Source organism: Echinops telfairi, unplaced genomic scaffold (assembly GCF_000313985.2).
Source record: "Echinops telfairi isolate 266 unplaced genomic scaffold, ASM31398v2 ScPeMD7_7404;HRSCAF=8442, whole genome shotgun sequence".
NCBI lineage: Eukaryota > Metazoa > Chordata > Mammalia > Afrosoricida > Tenrecidae > Echinops > Echinops telfairi.
This window is the reverse complement of record NW_022111304.1, coordinates 2,425,694-2,444,220: the sequence shown is the minus strand read 5'-3', so window position 1 is coordinate 2,444,220 and position 18,527 is coordinate 2,425,694. Positions and strand designations below refer to the sequence as shown.

The 18,527-nt window shown below is 51.0% G+C and overlaps 1 protein-coding gene across 4 annotated transcripts in view; it reads right to left on the bottom strand.

Annotated features, from left to right (window-relative positions):
- CALCOCO1 (calcium binding and coiled-coil domain 1) overlaps positions 1-13,630 on the bottom strand; it is a 15,228-nt gene extending 1,598 nt beyond the window's left edge. For 2 of the 4 annotated variants that reach the window (XM_045296354.1, XM_004716876.3), the window contains exons 1-14: positions 13,545-13,630; positions 10,797-10,976; positions 10,394-10,496; positions 9,465-9,655; positions 7,200-7,358; positions 6,646-6,794; positions 5,116-5,206; positions 3,198-3,353; positions 2,694-2,948; positions 2,168-2,293; positions 1,636-1,731; positions 1,179-1,287; positions 764-948; positions 348-454 (exon numbers count right to left, since the gene is read on the bottom strand). In XM_045296354.1, coding sequence (XP_045152289.1) covers positions 348-454; positions 764-948; positions 1,179-1,287; positions 1,636-1,731; positions 2,168-2,293; positions 2,694-2,948; positions 3,198-3,353; positions 5,116-5,206; positions 6,646-6,794; positions 7,200-7,358; positions 9,465-9,655; positions 10,394-10,496; positions 10,797-10,952 — 1,883 coding nt within the window. In that variant the 5' untranslated portion in view covers positions 10,953-10,976; positions 13,545-13,630. Of the gene's footprint in view, positions 1-217; positions 455-763; positions 949-1,178; positions 1,288-1,635; positions 1,732-2,167; positions 2,294-2,693; positions 2,949-3,197; positions 3,354-5,115; positions 5,207-6,645; positions 6,795-7,199; positions 7,359-9,464; positions 9,656-10,393; positions 10,497-10,796; positions 10,977-13,544 lie in introns of all 4 variants that reach the window. The other 2 variants (XM_045296352.1, XM_045296353.1) reach the window with 2 other exon arrangements.
- Positions 13,631-18,527: the final 4,897 nt, after the last annotated feature.

Here is an 18,527-nt window from a genome sequence, read left to right as displayed (position 1 = left end):
ACCAGCCCACCTGAGCCTAGGTACCTACCTGGTAGTTGGGGAAGGGGAAGGGGCAGGAGTGAGGGGATGCAGGGCAATTTGGGCTCCACGGAAGATGGTGCTAGAACAACACAGAAGCCAATTAAAGGCAGGGCCTCCGAGTGCACGTGTATGGTTATAGTGGGGAGGGCACCTGGGATTGGGGTGGGGTGGGGGTGGTTTCCTGCTTCAGCCATACCTTTTCTCTCCTTTCTTGGCTGGGACCCAGAAGGGGGTCTTGGAGGCAGGGGGTGGAGCTGGTCACGGGGCTGTCCTTTTTCACTCGCATCCTCCCGCCTCCCTCTCTGTGTCCTCTACTTGCCACACACCTGCCCATGTCATAGAAGGCACTGCCCAGCTCAGGAAGCAGCAGATTGGCTTCTTCACCCCCATTCTGCACGGCTGCCAGGAGGACCAACTTCTCATCTTCAGCCTCCTGGACACCAAAGAAACAGGGCTGGGTTGGGGCTGGGGCCCGAGATGGGGGAACAACGGGGCAACACGCCGGGGTGTTTTGGTGTGGGTTGGGAGGTGAGAAGGAATGTGGGGTGGGGGCAAGAAGGAAGGTGGACTGGGGTGGATTTCGGTTGGTGTTTGCTGAGTGGCCTTGGAAAGAGGCTGGGCACATGCCTGACTTGTCTCCCCTATGAGAAAGAGAGAGCCCCTCTGCACTGGAGGCTGGGGTAGTGGGGTCTGGCCCTTCCCACTCCGGACTGCCCCTGTGAGGGGTCCCCTCAGTGCTCACCGAGTCAGAGCTACTGTCCTCAGCTGGCCCCGAGAGGTGGGGAGCAATGGGGGCTGGCTGGCTGATGACAACTAGGGAAGAAGCCGGGGAGGAGCCTGGCTCTCCAGGCTCGCACAGGCCATAGGCCGGGAGCCTCATGTCTTCCGGAGACTCGTCCTCGGAGTCTGTCAGAGCAGTCGGGCAGCCTGTCGGTGAGGACAGCAGGCAGAGACAGGGTGGGTGTGAGATGCTGCGAGTGGCCCTGTCTCTCCCTGGGTGAACAGAACAGTTACACTACGCAGGACCCGGAGGGGGCTGGAGGGATGGGAGGGAAGCAGGAGAGACACAGAAGGCAGAGGCAGCTCTCAGAGGGGTCACATGGCGCTCCCACCCACGAGGGGGAAGAGGGATCATGAGATTTGGGGGGTGTACAGACTCAGTCCTGCTGCAGCCTCCTCATCCTCTGTGGCAGCGTCTTCGTTCCATTTCTCATCTGCCACCTTCTCCAGGCGGGCCTCCAGCTTCCGCATGTACTCCAGCAGCTCCTGGAGTTGGGGGAGGGCAGGGGCAAGTGCTAGAGGCTGACAGGTGCTCCCCCTCCCCAACTCCCCCACATGTTGGCCAGCAGAACCTTTCCTTAGGAGTGGGGCAGCTTAAGGTACATACCCTGCCTTCCAAGAGTCCTAACTTCCCCCTTTACATCCCTTCCCCCTTCCCTATCAATTCTCCCCCATCCTGCCAAGTCGGGTTAGGAGGAGCCATGGTCCCCTTTTAGCTCCTGGGTGCTCCTAGAGATACCCGTTTCTGAACCAAGTGATGATAGGAAGAAAAAAACGCCTCTAGCTCTCAAGTCCTAGACTCTGGCAGCCGGGGGCCTGGGTCATGGCTCTCACCTGCTTCTCCTCTTGCAGCTGCTCCTTTTCCTTCTGGAACACTCGCAGGGCTGAGCGCAGCTCTGTCAGCTCCCGCTTACTCTCTGACAACTGCACCTGCAGGCAGATGGGCAGCTGGACTCTGGGGCCCGGACCCAATGGCTTGGATCTGGTATCTGCTCGCTCTCACAGCCGTGCTTCTCTCCAGCTCTGTCGCACCCAGAGGGGCAGCCACGTGCTCTTCTTGAAGCACCAGTCCCTGGTCTGGCCCACAGAAGGCTCTACTGAGTCTGAATGACACGTTTCTGGTTAAGAAACAAAGGCCTCGGACCTCCCAGGGTGTCAGGCTGCAGTTCTCCCAAGAGCATAAAGGGCCATGACATGTTTCAGTCAATGAAGGTTACATGTGCGTGTGCAGGTGCGTGCGTGGGTATGTAAGTACACGGCACGGAACAGAAGGTGAACTCCTAACTCTTCTGAGTCCACACTCGAGAAGAGAAGGGGCACTGATCCATCAGGAGGCTGTGGGGCCAGGACTCTGGGGGGGGCTCACCAGGCTAGAGTCCTTTTCCTGGGCCAGTTCTGTCTTGAGGACTTGAAGCTGACTCTGTTCCTCCTGAACTGCCTTCTCCAGGCGAAGGATCTCTGCACTCAGCTTCAGGATCTTGTCCTTCTCTGCCTGGGAGAGTGAGCGCCAGATGAGGGTCAGAGGGGAGAAGCAGGGCTGCCCCGCAGCAGCACCACCGTTCTTCTCTGAGTCCCCCTCCTTTAATTGATGGGACGGAATTTCCTCTTCCGAGGTTCATTCCTTATACCCCCGAGCGCTTTGGAACGGCACGATGGTGAGGCTGGTTAGTGTTTCCGAGTCAAGGGTGGCAATCAAGAGAGGTGCTATGGCGATCAGGGTTAGAGCACCATGCTTAGGGACAGGGCATTCCTGGAAAGAGGAATGTCCCTCAGGCATGCTCCCCCACCCCCACCCCCCAGCCGAAGGCCCCTTTCCTCCCACAGTCTATGCCCACATGGAGGAATCTCTGCTGGACAGGGGCAGTGGGCCACATCACCCCTCATCCCTCTACCTCCATATTCTGCAGCATCCCTGCCCTCTCCTTGCTCCACTGGCTTTTTTCCTCCTTCAAGTGCAGACTGAGCTCTGAGAGCCTGCCGTTGACTTCAGCCACTTCCAGGCGGCTGCGGTGGAGCTCGGCGATGGTGCGGTCCCTGGCTCCTGCTGCACTGGCCAGCTCCTCCCCCAGAAGGGCAGCTTTCTGCTGGCTTGAAGCTGCCAGCTCCTGGGACCCTCGAAGCTGCTCCTTCAAGGGCTCCAGCTCAGCCTCAGGAGGAAAGAAGAGAGGGAGATCAGGGCTCCCAGTGAATCGCTGGTCAACGAGGAAGGGAGCCCGTTTCCCTCCCCTCAACCATCCCTGCCCCCACCCCAACACACACCCACACATTTAGGACTTAGAGTTGTATAGTTTAGTCTTTGAGTATGTGTCTCCCCACCGCCACCCCCCTTTCTTCTGGTCTTCCAGGAGTTTCTACAACAAGTACCTGGTTCCTGTTACCTAGGGGCCTTCACTCACCACTCGCTTCTGGGCCTGGCCTAGGGTGTCCTTCATCTGGGCCACCTTGTCCTTCAGTCTCTTGGCCTGAGCACCCTTCTCCTCCTGCTGGGCCTTGGCCTCCTGCAGCTCCACATTCAAGCGACGGATCTCCTGTTCTGCCTTGTGGAGTGCAGTCTGTTGGTGGTGAAGACAAGGTGTGAGAAGGGAGGCACACACCTGACACTCGGGCGGGGCAGGCAGAGAGGTGGGTCACCGTGGTAGAGGCCCAGGTTCTATTTCTTCTATCTGAGCACAAACTCCAGCAACCAGCTCTTGCCAGCCACCCTGGGTTCTTGCCTCCAAAGGGCTAAACCCTGAATGCACAATCTCCAACTCTTGACATGAGGCATCTAGCTTCTCAGCCTGTGGCCTTTCATGGATCTAACGTGGCCTGCGGATCATTTTCACTTCTCTCAGTCTCTTCTTAAATCAAAATGTATCGCCTGGATGTTCTACAAGCCAATCCAACTCTGCGTTAAGTACACGGATTCAGAATTCCCTTGGCACCCCATCTTCCCCATTCTTATTTCTGTCGATGCTACCTGCCTCCCAAGGCACCCAGGTTCCATGCTGGGCTCCGTTCCCTCCCTGGCAGCCCAGAGAGAAACCCACTGCTTCTGCACCTTCCTTTCGCACGCAGCCATTCTCTACCAACTGCACAATCATGTTTGGCATCTTGATACCCAGTTCCTCTTCTACAAGGCAGCGTGGGAATCTTCCGGCACAGGTCACTGTGTAAACACAGCTCTTCACGCACGCCAGCCACGTGTCACCTCCACTTGAACCGCCCACGATTTCTCAAGCGAAGGCTGGTCTCCAGAGCTCCCACAAGCAGCCTGCGGCCTCCCACAGGTTCTTCTGCCACACACTTACTACTCATCGCCACGGAGTCAACCCGGAGCTGCGTGAACCTGCACTGTCAAGAGTAGAACTGCCCCATGGGGGGGTCTCAGGGCTTTATCGTCTTGACAAAAGTGGCCTGCCACACTGTCTCCTGAGGACTGGTTGGAGCCACCAGCCTTGTGGTTGGTCACTGAGCCCTTAGCCGTGGCACCGCACGCCCACAGTCCCACAGCCCATTGTCTCCGGCATTCCGGACTACAGGCTGCCGGGCATGTGGTCCCCTCTATGCCGACTCTTCTTCACGGCGGGCTGGACACACCATCTTCCATGGACACTGAGGCCTCCCAGGATGTTACTTAAGAACCTGGAACCGGTTTCACTTGGCTTTCTTCTACATCGCTCAAAATGAGGTTTCAAACTCCACATGCCACTCCACAAGTTAAACTGGTGGAGTCCAATCGGCTCCTCATCAGCACATGCTCACGCCCATTCCTTTTGATGCAACCCTCAGGAGGAAGGCCCTGTTCCATTTTGATTGCATCGCAGTCAGCTAAGATTCTAGAGCGGGCTGTTCAATGATTGCTATCACTGGTACCCACTTGTGCATGCCTCGGGTCCTCACTACTGTGCAGTCAAAAGCAAATGCAGAATTGGATGGGCGGCTGAGGACCGCTGTCCATGACCTCCGATTTCAGATGTTAGTGTCCTGCAAAATGACCTCATTGCTTTCATTGACCTTAGAAGTGAGTGCCAGTCCTCTGAGTGTATAACAATTCATTGAAAACATAACTGATAAAAAATGAGAGCGCGCTTTCCTAACGTGCCTAACAAGCTGTACTCTCCTCTGCCCCTTTTGTGCCCACTTCTACTTCTCTCGTGACGTTTAACACAGGAGTGTGACAAGTTCTGAGGTGGGTATATGTCTTATCTCGCCTAGCAGGGGGCACACCATCTCTCCTTTCCAGTTTCATCCTTTTTGGCACGTAGCACACACAAGGGAGGCAATAAACACTGGGCGGCCAGTTGAGAAGCAAACCTACGCCGAGTCCCTTACCTCGCTTTGCTCCTTGTCTGCGTGGACGTCCTTCAGTTGCCCAAGGAGCTTCTCTTGTTCCCGAGTCAGGGCCTTCACGGTGTCTCTGACCCTGGGAAGGACAGAGGGAGGGCAGCAGGTCAGGGATTTGATGAGTCACTCATGACAGGAGTTGGGCGTCTGTCTTAAGTTCTGTCTTCAGTGCTTCTACTGGTGTCCCTCCAGGCTCAGAATTCCACTGGGCTCTAGGATGGCTCAAACCCCCAAACTAAGCTGATTCGGTCTTAAGCTCCAAGAATCAAGATTCTTGGCTGCGGAACAATCTCTAAATAAAAGTTCTCCTTTTCCTGTTAGGTGCCGCTTTAAGGAATGTTTTGGCGGATGGCTTCTCGGTTTTCATTCTAGAGATACGGCATCCAACCTTTTCGTGACAACAGCAGACACTACTGATTCGAAACTTTGGTCTAGAGTAGAAGTTGGCGATGTTTTTCTCAGTAAAGGGTCCAATCATAGGTAGTGTGGGCTTGGTGGGCCGTGCAGTCCCTGTGGCAATGATGCATTGCCATTGGTGTGTGCACACAGTCAGATCATACACACATGGCCGTCAGGCTGTTTCAATAAAGCTTTGACACTTGGCTGTCGAGAATTTTCACCCACTACAAAACAGCCTTCTTGAAATTGTTTCCAACCCTTTAAAAATATGAAGACCCTTCGTAGCTCATGGGCCATATAAAAACTAGAGGAAAGTTGGATTTAGCCTGAGGATGAGTTTGCCAGCCTCTGGCCTAGCCAGTCTCTAATCTCTTCAAGCCGCTCAATCTGATGCCTGCTTTCCTACCCAATGACTTAGCACCTAGACACCCAGTCTCTTCCTCGGACAAGACTCACAGATCCTCAAGAGCCCCAAGAATCAACCCACGTGTTGATCCAGGTCTCGGACAGAACTCTTCTTTCCTTCTGCGAATTTTTTAAAATATCCAGTCTACCAGGATAGAATGAAAGACACACAATCATCTGATGACGAGGAAGCCCTAGGCTGTCTACCCTGGTGTTCAACTGAGGGATAGGGATGGAAGGGCGTCCGTGTTCACGCTGTGTGATAGAAAGAATAGGCGGCGTTGAAGAAAGACGTGTACTCTACATGGCTGCAGACGCCGGAGCCTGGCCTGTCCCTCCCACTTCCCATCTCCTGGGTTTCTTTCCCTTTCGCTGCTCTTGGGACGTCTCCTCAGGCGGATCGTTCCTCGCTGGTATTTTTGTTCACTTTATAGACCTGTCTAGGGTCTGGCTGAAAGCTCAGCTGCGGGGGTTCCTGCTTAGCTCTTACTGCACACTAAATGGTAACTCTTATTATTATTGCTGAAGGTCAGAGATATAGAATAGGGCAGGGAGAGACGGCAGAGTTACACACAAAAAAGCCATTAAATGCTACCCATCCCCCTAGAAATGGGAACACCCCAAATAAGGTCTAGACGCGAAAGGGGAACGCTGTGAGACCTGCCCGACACAAGTCCCCGGGAAGGGAAGCAAGTAGGTGGGGTGGGCCCTCACCTGTCCAGCTCCACCTCCTTTGTCAGCACCTTCTCACTGATGGTCTGGATGTCCTCTTCCAGCTCCAGGATCCGAGCCACATGGTCTCCCTGTTGCCGGCTCAGAACGTCCCTCTCTTCGGTGAGCTCTCCGTGGGACCGGGAAAGCCCCTGGAATTCAGGGTGCCCCAGGAGAATTGGGAGGCTGAGATTCACCTCTCAAAGAGTAGAACAAAGGCTTAGAAGGCGCAGGGCAGAGTGTGACTGCCGCCACACCTCTACTCCCATAACCTTCCTTAAAAAAGGAATTGTGAGGGCACCCCCCCACTTCTAAATGGGGACCTCTATAACCCACACCCCCACCCCCCTTTTCAGAGAGCTGAGGTTCATTACAAATTTTGGCTGTGACTCCTACCATACCAAGTTCAATTCCACTTGTTGTTCCTTAAACTATTTCCTTGGGGCTGAAACCATTCTAAAAGGGGGCTAGCCTTGCCCCTTTACCCTCTTGCCTGGGTCCAGGTCGGGGACTCGGGGTGAGCAGTCAGCCTCTGGCCCTGCTGGCTCATCTCGTACCTTGTACTGCTCCAGCAGCTCCGCCCGCTCCTGCCTGGCAGCGGCCAGTGTGGCCTCCAGCTCCTGCACCCGGCTCCTCAGCTCTGTCACCTCGCCCTCCAGCTGCAACTTCACCTGCATCAGGTCGTTCCGCTCCTGCTGGCTCTCGTCCAGCTGGTTCTAGAGGGGCAGGATGAGGAGGGAGGTGGGCTGGGAAGCACTCATCCGAGGTCCTGGCCTCCGCCCTGCCCAGAGGCACTTCTGGTTGGGGGCGTTTCTCCCAGGTCCTGGTCAGACCCACCGGCTCCAGGCATCCTTTACTGCCCATCCTTCTCATACCTTCTTCCCACCCTAGGCCTGGGTGGCTCCCTCACCCAGTGATTCCGGAAATTCTCTTCTGGCAGTTTTCCTCACCTTATACAGACCAAAGGAAAGCTGCTCTAACCTTACCCAGTCTGCTCTGGAATTGGCTAGATGGGTTCAATTTCTCCTACCTACGTGACCTTGTGGGGAGAAAGATGAGGCTTTCTACTCTCAGGAAGACTGAGTCTCAGAAACGCACTCGGGCGGCTTTACCCTACCCGAGAGGGTCACGGAGTTGACTCGACTTGGTGGCAATGGGCAGTAGTAGTAGTAGAAATACGTGACCTTGAACACACGTCTTAACTTCTGAATGTCTGTGCTCTCACATGGAAAGTGACCTGTGAACCTGGTTGGTGAAGGTTTCAAGGCAGAGTAATGAATGTGAGGACCGTTCAGACTATGGGGTGAACCAGCTGCCAATGAGTCAATTCAGACTTAGGGCAACCCACGCGTCAGAGCAGAACTGGGCTCCACTGGGGTTCCAGTGGCTGAATTGCTGAAAGGAGGATGCCAGCCCTTTCTTCTGAGGCGCTGCTGGGCACATTAACCACTCACACCACCTGGGGACTCCAGAATAGGCAGTAGGAGCCTGCCTATCTCTGGCTTATAACACTTTCCTTTTCGCGTGTTAAGGAGCTTTGGTGGCATAATGGACAGGCGTTGGCCTGCTAACCACGAGGTCAGTCGTTTGAAGCCACCTCCTGCTCGGAGGGAGGAAGCTGGGCTTTCTCCTCCTGTAAAGAGTGACAGCCCCGGGAGCCGACAGGCAAGTTCTCCCCTGTCCTACAGGGTCACTATGAGTCGGAAGCGGCTCAGAGGCACCGAGAGTGACTTTTGCTGGTGCCGTGTGTTCCACAGACGAGACGGTGTGTCTGCTTCACAGACAAGCTACTCAGTCTCATGCTCTGCGGGCCTGCCTTCCTGCTTGGAGAAAAAACTTCCTTCCCACCTGCCCTGTTCCTTGCAATCCCTGCATTCAGGAAGTCTTTGCTAATATCCACCTTCACTCCCTCATTCCTCTCAGAAAAACATGACAGGCCATGGATATAATTTAAAATTTCCTAGTGGCCATTTTTTTCATGAGGAAAAAAAAATAGGGAATAAAAAATGAATCCAGAATGCTTTCTCTAACCCAGTATATAAAAAATTCGTATCTCAATATGTAATATAAGAAACTAATGAGGTATTTTACATTTTTTTTTCCTTATAGGAAGTCTTCCAAATCCAATGCGTATTTTACCAACAGAGCACATCTCCATTGGAACCAGCAACATTTCAGAGGTTCAAAGCCACAGGTGGCCACTGGCTCCCGCACTGGACAGCGGGCGCACGTCTGGGCTGTTGACCTGCCCCCACTCCACACTTGCCCTGGGGATGGGTCTCATTCCCTTCTTCTGAACCATCTGTAGAGTAGTCGCCTCCACCCTCCACCCTTTGGGCCTTCGTCTAGGACCCAGGGCAAGATACAGCACATAGGAAAAAACCCAAACCAGACGTACTGACATCGAGTGCTGCCAACTCAGAGCCACCCTCTAGGACGGCATGGAACTGCCCGTCACATCTTTTCAGGAGTGAGCACCTTCTCTTTCTCCGGAGGAGCTGCTGGTGGTTTCAAAGGGCAGCCCAGGGTGTCACCCACTAGGCCACCGGGGGGCCCAGCACTTAGAGAAGGCAGGCTCGAAAAGTTCTTTTGCAAAATGGTGAGATGCATGGGCCTGTGGGTGGCTTGCCCTCCCATCCTACATGCTTGCGTGTGTTTGTGTTAGAGTGAGACTCTGCTGATGGCAAGCCTGGGTCTGATGCCCAGTGATGTCTTCAGTTGAAGGTTCAGCCAAGGGGAAGGTGTTGGAGGAGGAAGGGGCCCTTCACCAAGAGGTCCTCCCGTTCCCAGGGTAGGAGCCACTTTTGTTGCTCTGTACTCGCCTGTAGCACAGTTGCCTTGGGGACAACCAGCAGCATGTCAGAGCCACCATCAGCCTCCTCCAGGGTGACCAGTTCATCCATGGGCCTTGGCTCTCGGAACTGGAAAGGAGGGCTCCGCCCACACACCCGGCCCTGGCGGTTCACGTATCGGAACTGGTAAAGCTGGGCTCCTGGTCTGGGCAGGTAGCTGGCTGTGAGTAAAAGAACGGACACAGGATCCCAACTATGACCTAGGCTCACAGGTCTCCCTGCCCCTTTGTGCACTTGCACTCTGACCCCTGCTCTATTTTCCACATACGGCTTTCTCCACTTTCCCCCTCCCACAGGTTAACGTCTGTTCCCTGGCGTACTTTTATCTCTCCTCTCTGCCAAGTGCTCTCCTGTCTGTCTTTCCGAAACCTACCCCCTCTTATCATCATCACCACACTAGTTACCATTTATCGAGTACTTACTCTGTACCAGGCACTGTGCTAACAGCTTTACACATGTAACTGAAAAACCCCTATTGTCTCCATAGGTCGACCGTCGCTTTTACAGTTAAGACAACACAGGCACACAGAGAAGTTGTTATTTGCCCAACATCAAAGAGTTGATATGTAGTAGCGCTGAAATTCGAACTTGGGTCTTTCTAATGAGTCTCTTTTCTCCATAGACGATGCTACCACATCCTCTTCCCTGTTCTCTAGTTCCGTAAGAGAAATTCCCCCTCCTCTGGGTAGGAGGCTGGGCTAGATGCCCTTAGAAATTCCTTCTTACCGGAGACTCTAATGATTCTGTGATCATCCCATGACCGTGTGCCTACCAGAGTCTGTTGGATATATTTCTCATTAAATCTATTCGCACGTATTTTTCCTTATCCTCTGGGCCTAAGTCGTCTGAACTTCCACCCCACTGGCTTTGCCCTCCTGGTTTCCCACCTTCCCTTGTACCTTGGAACTGGACACTGGCATGGATAGGTGAACCATCAGCTGTGCTTTCAGGCACTGAAGACCACACAAATGTATGGTAATCCCGAACACAGCCAGCTTCTACCTGCGAAAACCCAAGACAGGGACAGGTAGGACGATGAAACCACCACCCATAGGTGGTAGGAGGGGCTAAGGAACTGGATAGGGGTTAGGACAGGGTTACGGTGGCAAAGGTGATGAGAGGCAGGGTAAGTGGAAGGACATTATCATGTTGGGGAGAGCTTTGCTTCGACAGATGGCCCCTGCTATCTGACATCTCTTTCCCTTTGTCCACAGTAAGTAGAAATCCCAGAAATTAGTCATTCCCTTTATCCCAACCAACCTATAGGCCATAATCCCAGGGCAAAAGGGGTTACAGGAATACCTTGAAGATGCCAATCCAGTCGCTGGCACTAGGCATGGTGCCTGGGGGAAGGGTGTAATGACACTCCACCTTGGTATTGGGGATATAGGTCCTGGCCACATTCAGAAAGTTGACTCCACCCCGGGATGATGCCCGGCTTAGGGATGATTCTTCCATCGTGCCCTTGGGAAATGTGCCTTCCTGTGAAGGAAAGGGTTAACATTCCCGTTAGGGATTCAGTTGTGTCTCCCATCCCCCTGCCCCTGAGCTAGCCAGGCACGTAAAAGAGCTATGTGTAAGTCCTAATTCCTGTACCTAGAAATATGACCTGGCTTAGAAACAGGGGGTTTCTTCTATCGTTTTAGTGAGGCTACACACAAGTAGGAGGTTCTCACCGAACAGCTTTTGAACAGTGGCACACACATAATCAGGAGAAAGAGACATAATGTGACCACTGGTCTGCAAGCAAAGAAATGTCAAGGGTTGTCAGCAGTCACTAGCAACTTGGGGAGGGGCATCGAAGGGATCGGTATAGCGGAGACCCTGACTTAGACCTTTAGCCTCTAGCACTCTGGGGAAACGATTTTCTTTAGAGCTATCAATATGCGTTTGCTTCCTATCAGCAGCACTGGGGAACGAAGGCAATCCTAAGGCCTTTCCATTCTGTCTCCCTCCACATTCTTCTCTCCATCACCGGCCCTGCCATTACACCTGGAGATGAAGGTATGTATGTTTTCCAGCACCTCAGAGTCACTCTCAGTTCTAGGACATAAGTCTGGCCTTTCAAGTCTGTCACTCTGTACCCTCTCTGGCTCCTTGACCCTTCCCAGAATTCTGATCTCTCTCATTTCTGCTTCCTTTGCACTGGCCAGTGGACCAGGAGTCACCATCTCTCAGTCTCTCCTTTTCTATCTCTTAGTCTCTTTGAGTGGGCTGCATTCTTCAGTCTCCAGCTTCCCATTCACCTCCCACGTCTCTGGGCTCTTGAATTCCAAACCCAACTGAGGTGTGAGGCCCTCTCATTCTCAGCAGGTCTCCAGGCTCACTCCGGAGGTTGTTGACCCATCTGAGTACAGGAAAGAGTCCTGACACTCAAAACACTAGCCTCTGTAAGGAACGATTTGGCCTGCAAATGTGGAACATGGCCAGAGGGGACCAACATCCTGATCCTCGGGTTCTTGAGCTCTCGGTCCTCTTCCCAACTCTGCTTGTCCACCTTCAGGGCTTCTAGAGAAGCAACCCCCTGCGCTTGAACTCGAGAGAAAAAGGGACTGAGTGGATGCAAGGAAAGGCAGCTTCTAGCCTTCAACTTCGTCACTCCAGGAAGTTAAGAATTCTGGAGGTGGTAGCTTCAAGGGTGGAGTGAAATACTTGGCAGGAATGTGGTGGTGTGAGGAGAGAGAAAGTGGGGGTTGGGAGCCAGCAGAGTCCCACCCACTGGGGAGGGCACAAGATTGGAAGATGGGGCCCTGAGAAGAGAGAATATCTATTTAATGTTGAGGGGCGGCGGCGGGAGGGAAGAGTTCAAAAAAGAACCTAACGCTCTTCTCTCCAGATCTTGTCTGGAGCAGGACTAGAAACCTACTGGGTGTTAGTCCTGTTGGACAGGGTGTTAACCCTGCTCTAGTATCTTCCTATTTGCTTTCTACTCACTTTGGTTTCAATTTTAAGTGCCTGAATTCTTCCCTATACTTGGGTTGGTCCTTGGAGACATGCTAGAGGATGCGATTAGGAGGAAAGGGCCTTCCAAGTTAGCTTGGGGGAATTCATTGGAAAAGATGGAGGTAGGGTGAGAACAGCTAACAATATTCAGAACCCAGAGAATGCCTCAGCCCGGCACAATGAGACAGCCCCCTTCTTCTGCCCCTCCCCTCGGGCTGACTAAACTGCATCCTGTGTCAGCTTCGGCTGACAGCGTCCAATCAGCCAGTGCCACTACTCATGTGCACGCCCCCAAACATCACAGACCCACTCCCGGTCCAAGTTAGACACTTTCAAAGAAAACAGAAAGTCGCTGGAAAAGGAAAGGTCGGTGAGCGCTACAGAAAGGAATGACCAGAGATCGGGTTCAGCTAAGGGGTTCTTCTGGCTCTTCCCTTCTGAAAACAAAACAAAACGACTTAATTAAACTACTCCCTATTTCCCCTAAATACACTTCTCTGGCTTTCTCATAGTGGTGGTGGTGGTGGTGGGGATACATTTCCCTCAAAGATCTAGCCCTGGAGAACCCCCAAGTCCTCACCACAAATACAATCCGTAACAGCTGGAAACACCCCCAAGTGCTGAGAGCAAGCTCTCGACACCCAGGGGGTCGGTGTGTGGCCAGATGCCGATGTTCCCGCAGGGGCCTTCTCCCCACTCCGTGGGGCTCTGGACATTCTACGACTTCGAAGGTCTCCCCACCCAAGGCTTCAGCGTAGGGAAGGCCTTTGGATTAGCGGGTGGGGGTGGGACGCGAAGGGCGGTTTGTGGGGATTAAGTGTTGCCTGAGAGAAAATGAGCAAAGATTTCAGGCCCCGGCTTCCCTAAGCGTACCAAGCTTTATGGCGGACTGAAAGGCGAAGACTGTCAGGGAGCCCCTCTCACCTGCTTAGGGCAGCCCCCTGAAACGGAGAACTCCCCCAAAAGTGAGGGTAAGCCTTTCCCGTAGCGGTTGTTAAAATCTAAATACCCTCGCGTCCGCCTTCGACCGTTTTTAATCCTTTAGCAGACTGGAAAGTGGAGTGACCCTCTGACGAGATTGCCCCCAAATTAGGCCAAGTTTCTTACCCACAGACGGATCAGCTGTTTCCCTCACCTTTCACCAACAACACAAACAGCACTCCGACTTGAGGGCGAGGAGGGAGAAGCGTGAGCTGGATTCTGGGATTTGTAGTTCTTTCGTGACCTTGTAGTTCCTTCGCGACCGAATCAGTTCCGACGTGGGACTACGAATCCCAGGAGGCTGCGCACAACCGGGGCGGAGCAGAAGGCGGCCGTGGCTGCGGCCTCACCACAGCAACCTGGGAGGCGTAGTTCCCGCTTCGATGACTGGGAGCGAGGGGGTGGCCATCAAAGGACTTCATATCCCATGATGCCTCAGGAGAGATGGCAGGCTGGTGGTAGTTGCTGGTTTGCAACGTGCATTGTTGGGGGTGGGGAGGATTTACGACTCTAACGCCTTCTGTTTAACGCTTTGCAGTTGTCAGAATGTTGACTGGTACGACCCCGTGAGATAGGTACTATTGTTATCCACAGTTTACAAATCAGAAAACTAAAGCTCAGAACGGTTAAGGGATCCGTCTAAAAGATCAGTGCTATGCAATGGTCGAACTCCACCAGGATAGCTTTGACTCCAGATATAAAATTATTGTTTTTTTAATTGAATACTTTTATTGGGGACTCTCAAAGCCCTTATCACATTCCATACATTCATCCATTGTGTCAAGCACATTTGTACATGTGCTGCTATCATTTTCAAAGCATTTTCTTTCTACTTGAGCCCTTGATATCAGCTCCTCACTTTTTTACCTCCCTCCCTCATGAACCCTTGATAAATTATAGATTATTATTTTTATTTTTTTTAACATTTTATTAGGGGCTCATACAACTGTTATCGCAATCCATACACACATCAATTGTGTAAAGCGCATTTGTACATCATTCTCAAAACATTTTCTCTCCACTTAAACCCCCGACATTAGGTCCTCATTTTTCCCCTCCCTCCCCGCTCTCCCCTCCCTCATGAGCCCTTGATAGTTTATAAATTGGTATTTTGTCATATCTTGCCCTGTCCGACGTCTCCCTTCACCCACTTTTCGGTTGTCTGTCCCCCAGGGAGGAGGTCACATATAGTTCCTTGTAATCGGTTCCCTCTTTCCTACCCATTCTCCCTAAATTATAGATTATTATTTTCATATCTTACAAAGTCCTCTGTCTCCCTTCACGCTCTTGTCTGTTGTTCATCTCCTTGGGAGAAAGCTGTATGTCGATCCTTGTAATTGATTCACCCTTTCTCCCTCCAGTACACTAAAGTGTCCCACCAATTAGGGTATGGGAAACTTATACCTGTGACTTAGTAAAAGCCGTTTTCTTCTGATCATTTGAGGGTTGCAGCCAACGGCCTGTCAGTCCTCACAGATCTGAACTGAGCTCCCCCAGAGGGGCCTCGGAGCCTAAAAGGAGAATACATTGTCTGGGGGTGGTGGTGGGGAGGGCAATGGAGTGGGTGAATGAAGTTGAAAAGGGAGCTCAGCATAATTCAGGACTTGTCACAGCTCACAAGCCACAATGGGTCCTGTTTGTCCCATTTAACTGGCTTCAACTGATTAGGATAACAATATATGTTATTGCTCTGGTATTATTTAGGGGAGGTAAAAGAGATTCATGCTCTCCTCAACCTCTAAGCCAAGTTAAAGTACTGGGCAACCTTCCCTGCCACTCCAGATAGTCTGAGGAATTCAAAATGAATCTCTTTCCCCTGTCCCTGTTTTAGGGGATTATGGTCTAAGAATTTAGCTGCTCTTCCTAGGTGCTTGCTTTTCATTTTCTGCTGCACTAAGCTATGGGACCTTCGGCCTTTTCCAACTTTTCTGGGTGGTATTTTGCTTTTATGACTGTGAATGGGGTGTCTTGTGCCTGCCTTTGGGGGCCTTTCATCTGAAGATCTCCCAGCACTTAATCAGTCACTGGGCTGTACAACAATAAGATGACATGTCCCTGTCATTAAGTCAAGATTTATGAGTTAGAAAACAAACTACTAGATGAGGACATGACTCAAAGTCCTAGGGTGGGGCCCACTCAAATCTCCGGTGTTCTTGGTATTTGACTTCTACTCAGAGCAAGCTGTAATTTCATCAGGAGCTACAAATAATAGTTTCCTTATATTGAGGACTTCTAATGTGTTAAATGATGCTTAGAGCTTTTTATATTTAATGTAACATCCTTATAGAGTAAGCCTTCTTATTAGCTCTAAGGTGGCAAAAAAGTGCCAAGGTTGGCAGTTCAAACCCACCAGCCACTCTGTGGGGGGAAAAGGAGGGTATCTGCTTCCATAAGCTTTACAGTCTTGGAAATTCTATATGAGTCAGAATTCACCCAATGGCAGTGGGTTTATTATTATTATCCCCCAGGCCCCGGTGGTACAGTGGTTAAGTGCTCAGCTGTCAATTGGACTCAGAAATGGCTCCAGGGAGAAAAGATGTGGCTTCTGTAAGGATTGTACCCTCTAGGGAAGTTCTGTTCTGTTCCATAGCTTCACCATGAGTTGATGTCAACTCCATGGCAACAGCTTTTTTTTAATCCCCATTTTACATATGATGAAATTGAGGCATAGATAATTAAGTGACTTGTCCAGCCAGCTGGTAAGTGGTAGCATCAGGATCTAGACACCATTAGTCAGTATATCATATTCCCATCCTAGCAACTCCTGGCATGTGAAACTAACTCCCATCGATCTAAGGAAGAGTGCTATTAATGAAGCAGGCTATAAATGTTCACCAAGCACTTATGGGCAAGGCCTAAGGCGATTTGAAACATTCAGTCAACAAATAGGTGTTAGGTGTCATGCTAGGTATTCATTAAATTTTGCTGGAAGAATGACTATAAAATATAAATATTTTAAAGTTGGACTAATTTTGGGTGATTTAGCAGGACAGGGGCAGGGACTGGGTAAACTTATTCCAGGCTGAAGCAAAGATTCAAAGGTCAAATTTTTTTATTTTTTTATTTTTTTTCAAATTTTGTTTGTTTTTAAGATCATTTTATTGGGGGCTCTTACTGCTCTTATAGCAATCCGTACATCAATTGTATCAAGCATATGTGTACATGTGTTGCCATCATCATTTTCTAAACATTTCCTTTCTATTTGAGCCCTTGGTATCAGCTCCTCGTTTCCCTTCTCCTCCTACCCTCGTAAACCCTTGATAAATTATAAATTACCATTATTTTCTGTCCTGAATTCCGTGTGTCTAGAGCTCTTATCTGTACTGTGTCCATGCTCTGGTCTAGCTGGGTCTGTATGTAGAACTGGGTCATGATAGTGGGGGAGAGGAAACATTAAAGAACGAGAGGAATGTTGCATGTTTCGTCGGTGCACCCTGGCTGGCTTTTCCCTTCCTTGTGACCCTTCGGTGAGGGAATGTCCAATTGTCTACAGATGAGCTTTGGGTCTTCACTCCAGCCCCCCTCATTCACACTGGTATTATTGTTTGTTTTGGGGTCGTCTGATGCCTTATATCTGATCCTGTCAACACCTTGTGATCACACAGGCTGATGTGCTTCTTCCATGTGGGTTTTGTTGCTTCCAAGCTAGATGGCCACTTGTTCATCTTCAAGCCTTTAAGACCCCAGATGCTATAGCTTTTAATAGCCGGAAGTCGAATCGCGAAGTGGCGAGGGTTCACTGTATATGTGCCTGTATTTATACCTCTATAACTGTCTTTTGCCTCCTAGTTCTTTCCTCTATTTCCTTTTACTCTCCTCCTGTTCCACTATTATGTTCAATCTTCATTCTGCTCTCAGTAATTCCTCTCGGCTACGCTGCACTTGGTCAGGCCCCACCAGGCATTCTATGCCCCCATCACCATTGATTTTAGATCACTTGTTGCTCCCATGTCCCTGGGTTTGCTGGCTCCCCCCTTCCAAAGATCAAATGTTATTGGAATCTGAGAGTCACCGAACAGCAAATGAAATCCAACATTTTTTTTCCAAACTCAGATGATTCATAACGACTGAAGCATTGTGTTGAGAAGGATTCAAAGGAGAGAGAGCGAGAGCTGCGATTAATGTATAATGCCTGGCATGTACTGCAGATGGGCAATGGCTGTTGCCTGTTGTCATGTAAGTAAGTTACAGGATCTTCTGTAGAAGGAGCACATGTTCCATTTCACTGACTTTAGGCTTGCGTGTTTCAGGTTTTGACCAATAGGATGTGAGTTGATGTGACTTACGCCGTTTTCTCATTCATCCTCTCTGCCACTTTGGGTCTTCTTCCCGAGTCCTGGAATGAGAAGACTCATAGAGCAGCGCTGCGACCTCTGCATGCATGTAAGTCAGAAACAACTCTTTGTTGTTGTAAGCCACTGAAATGTGGGGGTTGGTTGTTATTGCAGCAAAGCTGCTGAATAAACCAGGATGAGTCAGAAAAGTTTGAGAGAGATAAGTTGTGTTAGTCTGAGATGACTGGAGAAAACAAATCCAGAGACACTCATATGTATGTAAGAGAGAGTTCCATATCCAAGACTAATTGTATATTAAGAAACCATCCCAGCCCAGTCTAGATCAAGTCCATACATTTGATAATAGCCCATATGTCCAATACTAGTCCATACATTTTTCTACAGACTCACACAGCACATGCAATGATGCCGACAGCAGGAAGACCACAGGCCAGTGGGTGAAAAGCCTCGTGGAAGCCTCTCAGCGCTGGTGTGGCTCTCCGTATGGCCCCACCAGCTCCAGCGTTCTGGCTGCCATCAGCATAGCTTCATGTGGCTTGTCAACAGAATCAGAAGCAGAGAGTGTGTGCGGCCCCCAGGGAGGAAGAGAGGAAAACTCCTAGAATCCTCATGAGAAGGCCCTGCCCACACAGAGGCATCATTGGCTCTGACTTGATTGACAGGCTAGACCGCACCCCATTATGTAACTGCTACATCAGTTTAAGCAAGAGTGAGGAGACCCTTGGAAGCAGAATCTGCTATGTGTTTATCAGAACCTCTTTCTTTCCATGGACACCCAGTGGGATCATATTTTTCAGTTTCTCTACAAGTCATG